Source organism: Archocentrus centrarchus, chromosome 2 (assembly GCF_007364275.1).
Source record: "Archocentrus centrarchus isolate MPI-CPG fArcCen1 chromosome 2, fArcCen1, whole genome shotgun sequence".
In the NCBI taxonomy this organism is placed as follows: domain Eukaryota; kingdom Metazoa; phylum Chordata; class Actinopteri; order Cichliformes; family Cichlidae; genus Archocentrus; species Archocentrus centrarchus.
Window position 1 is genome coordinate 27,261,679 of NC_044347.1, and position 6,173 is coordinate 27,267,851.

The window sequence follows — 6,173 nt, forward strand, 5'->3', positions numbered from 1 at the left end:
TGGATCAACATGAGAAGTCCCGTCCCATCTTGCTGTCGAGATTGTTGTGAAAAAATAAACTGAGCGATAAAGTAGGAGTGGCGCAGTGGGTAGGTGCTCGCCTTGCAGCTGGAAGGTTGCAGGTTTGAGCCCCTGTCCCTGCGCTGCATTGCGTCCTTGGGCAAGACACTTAAACCACATTGCCTGACAGTAGCGCCGGTCTCTGGCTGCATGACCGCAGATGCTCGTCTCTGGATGGGTGATCTTGAATGATCATTTCGTTGTGTGACTTGTGCGCACCATGACAATACGTTGAATCTAATCTAATAAGTTGAATCTAAAAACCAAACTAATTTTCTTAGATTTATTGAAAGAAACCTTTTCAAAGGGATCACTACAGCACGAATAATCTTTGCACTAGGACTGAAACAGGAAAAAAACACAATAGCTCCTTTATTACTTGTGTGGATACAAACTTTGTCTGATCAGCTGCAGGGATTTTCCTTCTCACAGTCATGTAGGCACCTGCCTGATAACAGAGACTCAGAAAGTGCCTGATGACCTCGAGCACAGCTTACAGTTAGTTGTTTTCCAACTTCTCACACATACTCTTTGTACAAGAAGGTTACAGTCACACACCAGTAGTAAACACAGGTTAAATGAGTTGAAATACAAATTTTTCACCACAGAGACAGCTTAAAGTGAATGTGCTGGGTGTGGTTGGGGTGATTTGTAGATGAAAACAGATGGTTTTTAGTGTTTTTAGTCTGTGGAGCTGTTTCTAAATAAACTGCAGCACTCATCTATTTTGTAATAAAGGCGCATGTCACCCAGTGAAGGAATGCAGGTTCAATAATGTGTTTTTAACACAAGGAGTGAATGGACTGTCTGTGACTCAAAGACACTCTCGCAAAACACATTTCAAATGTCAAGAGTTTCGCTTCCGGGTTTAATAAAGGTTAATAAATGTTTTTGGAGAACATTTGAGCCTGTTGGCATGAATAATAAGTGGAATTTTTATACATTTACATTCAGTGTTGGTTTGGGTGTTTTTATTGGATTTACTGACAATAAGAAAATAACAATTATCATTAAGAAAAATGGATACTTCCAGCTCCACCCTTGTGACAAGGGCTCACCACAGTGAGTAGCCTCACATGTTTGATTTAGCAGATTTTTACACTAGAGGCCCTTCATGACACAACCAAAAAGGAGATTTGTGTCTCCAGGTGGAACTGAACCAGCAAACCTACAGCTTATTGAGTCAATGTGCAAACCACAAGACTCAGTCGCCTCACAAGAAAGTGGGGAGGACACGCACCAAAGGGCCACAGGTCAGACACCAACCCAGGCCAGCTGTACCACGGCCATAGGGCACATGGTTGCCGACTCACCCACTGAGCCAAACTCTTTTATATAGTCAATTCAATTTTATTCATATTTCACCTAATCACAACAACAGTGGCATCAAGGCACTTTATATTGTAAGGTAAAGACCCTGCAATACTATAAAGAAACCCCAACAATCAGACAACCCCCTATTAGCAAACCCTTGGTGAAAGTGGGAAAGAAAAACTCCCTTTTAACAGGAAGAAACCTCCAGCAGAACCAGGCTCAGGGAGGGGCAGTCAGGGGTTGATGGTAAAAGGAAGCGAGCAGAGAGAAACCTTTAAATGTAGTAGTGGTGTATGAACACATAGAGAGTGAAAAACAGGCGAGTAAAGAAGCCTTTAAGATACGATGGGGCCTGATAGTCAAGATTTTGTATGTGGGGAGAAAGATTTTAAATTCACGTATGAATTTAACAGGGACATAATGAAGAGAAGCAAATATGGGAGAAATATGGTCCCAGTTAGTACTGAGACGAGAAAGAGCACTCGCAGTTAGCACTGTGGAGCCCCAATCAATTATCATTAAGAAAAACCTATTATTAAAGAGCAACATACATTCACTGATAATAATCAAGTCTAGCACGTGTCAGTTTGTGGCCAATGTCTTTCACTTTTCTGGTCTTAAGCAACACAAGCTGACAAAGAGCAGATAAATTCTCAGACTCTTGAAATCTCATAGCCAGTGTTACTTTGTTACTTTAAAAAAAAAAAATATATATATATATAGTGTGTTACTTTTTAAAAACTAATGAATTACATTATATTACACTTTTCTTATTCCTTGAAACAAATTTTTTATGCATTATAATAATTTTGTGTTATTCCGCAACATGGCCTGAGATACACTCTCGCATTGTTCCCACTTAACAATGTAACCTTTATGCAACATGCCCACACACACTCTCACAGATCTCATAAATTTAATGAGGACACACACAAGAGCTTTTCTGTAGTGTTTAAGCTGACAGCAAAGTTTTAAAGAGAGCACTTCACAGAAAAATGCTGCGGCCACAGTGATTCTGCTGAAACAGAATCAGGTAGAAATGGTGGCTACACCACCACAAGCCTGACTGCTCATCAATGCTTTTGTTACGTGTTGTTGTAAATGAAAATTTGCCTTCTTGGCTGGGTTCCGGACACACTCAGCTTTAACAACCCCTCTGGGTCAGGGGCTCTTTCACCAATAGTTTTGTGTGAGTAGCAGATGCTTGGAAAGAGTTCACCTTGTGTTATCAGCAGTTGTTTCTGGCCTGGGTGCAGATTGCACTTTAGCATTGGGTTCTTGCCATTTCCTTTTTCCAATTACTGTGCAGGTAATTGAATAACTTATGTGCCTCTGGCTTTAATTTGAGCGAGCCGTCTGCAATATCATGAAGTTACAGCTGTAGAAATAACTACAGCTGTTTCAGTTCTACAACTGTAGAAGTAAAACATTTGTGTTTGTATTGAAAATCTGCATATTTTGCCTACGAATGCAGATGCTGTTCTCTCTCCTTGTCTCAGAAATACGACACCACCGTGGGCTCTCAGGGGTCTCAGTTATCTCGTGGTCAGAAGCAGCGCATCGCCATCGCCAGGGCAATCATACGTGACCCTAAGATCCTGCTTCTTGATGAGGCCACCTCGGCCCTGGACACGGAGAGCGAGAAGGTATGCTTCACTAAACTCTGAACAACTTCCATTTGCTGAGTCCACACACTTAAAATCACAGCAGTGAAGCTGCTTGATATTCTCCGGGCACAAAGAGCAAAGAGATCGGGCAGTTAATTATTATTATCATTAACATCATTACCATTCATCATCTATATTATTATCACCAGCAGCATACCAACCCTCCAGCCTCTTTAAGATGAATATAGTCAATGGGCCTGTGCCGTAGCTTTTCCAGCTCAAATAGCTGAACCGTGCTGAGGAGCACAGAAGCCTCTGCAGTGCACTGATCCTCTGGAACATTCTAATGATAGTAATCAACGCATGATTGTGACACTGCTATAATTGTGAGGCTCGTGTGTCTCCTGTGTGAGAGAATCGATCACGGCTGCTGACTGTGCGGTGCAAATTCACGTGTGTGTGTGTGTGTGTGTGTGTGTGTGTGTGTGTGTGTGTGTGTGTGTGTGTGTGTGTGTGTGTGTGTGTGACAGACCGTGCAAGAAGCCCTGGACAAAGCCAGAGAGGGACGAACCTGCATCGTCATCGCCCACCGCCTCTCCACCATTCAGAATTCGGACATCATTGCCGTCATGTCCAGAGGCATTGTGATCGAGAAAGGAGCCCACGACCAGCTCATGGCCCTGAAGGGAGCCTATTACAAGCTGGTGAAAACAGGAGCACCAATCAGCTAACCGCTCAGGAAAACAGGAGCCAGTGTGTTGTTGGCATTCTTACTGCTATAATGTTAAGAGAGGCCAGCACTTGAAGCATGCCATACTTTAAATAGCAAAGTATTTAGGAAAGTGGTAAGAAATGGTTGGCTGGGCTGTTTATTTCTATTTATTTTTGTGAGAGGATCCTGTTATGATGACAGGAGCTACAGTGGCATGAAAAAGTATTTGCCCCCCCTTCCTGATTTCATAGTTTTGCACATTTGTTACAGTTACATGTTTCAGATCATTTTGATATTAGACAAAGATAACACGAGTAAACATAAAATGTATAGTATTTAATTTGTTAAGGGGAGAAAAAGCCTTCCTGGCCCATTATGAAAAAGTAATTACCCTGCTTGTTAAATCATGAATTAACTGTGGTTAACCACATTTTGTAGAAAGCTGAGTTGAATTTCACTGGACTCGCCCAGGCCTGATTACTGGCAGATTAGTTTAATCAAGAAATCACTTAAATAGAACCTGTGTGACAATGTGAAGCAGGTTAAAAGATCTCAAAAAGCAACAGGTCATGCCACGACTGAAAGAAGAAGCTGAGAAACACTCATTGATACATATGAGTCTGGAAAGGGTTACAAAGCCATTTCTAAGGCTTTGGGAGTCCAGTGAAGCACAGTGAGAGACATTATCCACAATTCACACCTTTTTGTGAGTGGCCGGCCAACCAAATTTACTCCTACAAAAGAACCCAGAAAAACATCTAAACAACTGCAGGCCTCACTTGCCTCAGTTAAGGTCAGAGGTCATGATTCAACAATAAGAAAGGCATCCATGGGAGAGCTCCAAGGCAAAAACCACAGCTGACCAAAAAGAACAAAAGGCTCGTCTCACATTTACCAGTGAACATCTGATGGTCCCCAAGGTCCCCACTTATTCTGTGGAATAAGTAAAGTAAACTTTTTGGAAGGTTTGAGTCCCGTTACATCCGCAAATCCACCTCTGAATGACTCAAAAAAGCACACTGAAGGTTTTGGAGCGGCCGAGTCAAAGGTCAGACTCAAATCACATTACGATGCTTTGGCATGACCTCAAGCAGGCCGTTCATGCTCGAAAACCATGCAGTGTGGCTGAATTAAAACAATTCAGCAAAGAATAGAATAGAATGCCTTTTATTGTCATTATACAGGATGTACAATGAGATAGGAGGGCCACTCCTGTTCAGTGCCATGCAATAGAAAATCAAATTCTCTAAAATAAAAAATAAAAATATTATAGCCTAGTATAATCAAGAAATATACAGAAAATAAACAATGTATAAAATATACAAAAAATAGAATGTATAAAAATATATACATACATTGGTGCATCTGTACATTGTAAGAAAAGTAAATAAGTGCATACATATAAAAAATGAAGATGATGAATATTGCACTAGTGAATGAATACTGGATATTACCAATATAGGAATGTTAGATATTGTTCAGTATGAATAATCTAATATTGCATAGACATGTGGGTGTTGCACAGTTACAGTGGGTGAGTGTGAGAGTTCAGGGTGGTGATTGCTCTGGTGAAGAAACTGTTCTTGAGTCTGTTTGTTCTGGCTTTGATGCACCTGTAGCGCCTGCCAGAGGGCAGCAGGTCAAACAGGTCAAAGCCAGGGTGTGAGCTGTCCTTGATGATGTTCCTGGCTCTGCTGATGCAGCGGGAGGTGTAGATGTCCATCAGGAAGGGGAGAGGGCAGCCAACGATTCTTTGTGCTGTCTTGACTACCCTCTGAAGCCTCACCCTGTCTGCCTCAGTGCAGCTGCTGTACCATACTGTGATACAGTAGGTCAGCAGGCTCTCAATGGATGAGCGGTAGAAGGTCAGCAGCAGGTTTGAGTCCAAGTTGTTCTTCTTGAGGACCCTCAGGAAGTGAAGTTGCTGCTGAGCCTTCTTGATAACAGCTGTGATGTTATCTGACCAAGAAAGATCAGCAGAGATGAGGACACCAAGAAACCTGAAGGTGTGGACCCTCTCCACATGCTCGCCGTTGATGTAGAGGGGAGCTGGGTCAGTCCTGTGCTTCTTGAAGTCGATGATGATCTCTTTGGTTTTCATGGTGTTCAGTACCAGGTTGTTCTCTGAACACCAGGCTGTCAACTTCAGGACCTCCTCTCTGTAAGCTGCCTCATTTCCCTTCGAGATGAGTCCGACCACTGTGGTGTCGTCAGCAAATTTGACGATGAGGTTGTTATTGTGGGTCGGACTGCAGTCATGGGTGTAGAGGCAGTACAGGAGGGGGCTCAGCACACAGCCCTGTGGGGAGCCAGTGCTCAGTGTGCGGGTGGAGGAGAGATGGGGGCCAAGTCTCACAGTCTGGGGCCGGTTGGTTAAGAAGTCCTTGATCCAGGAACATGTGAGAGGGGGGAGGCCCAGGGTGTGCAGTTTGGTGGTGAGAATGTCCGGGATGATTGTGTTGAACGCTGAGCTGTAATCC

At 42.9% G+C, this 6,173-nt stretch overlaps 1 protein-coding gene across 2 annotated transcripts in view; it reads left to right on the forward strand.

The window, feature by feature from the left end:
• LOC115793758 (bile salt export pump-like) overlaps positions 1-4,885 on the forward strand; it is a 42,503-nt gene extending 37,618 nt beyond the window's left edge. For both annotated transcript variants that reach the window (XM_030748853.1, XM_030748862.1), the window contains exons 28-29: positions 2,874-3,020; positions 3,512-4,885. In XM_030748853.1, coding sequence (XP_030604713.1) covers positions 2,874-3,020; positions 3,512-3,712 — 348 coding nt within the window. In that variant the 3' untranslated portion in view covers positions 3,713-4,885. The remainder of the gene's footprint in view (positions 1-2,873; positions 3,021-3,511) is intronic.
• The last annotated feature ends 1,288 nt before the right edge of the window (positions 4,886-6,173 follow it).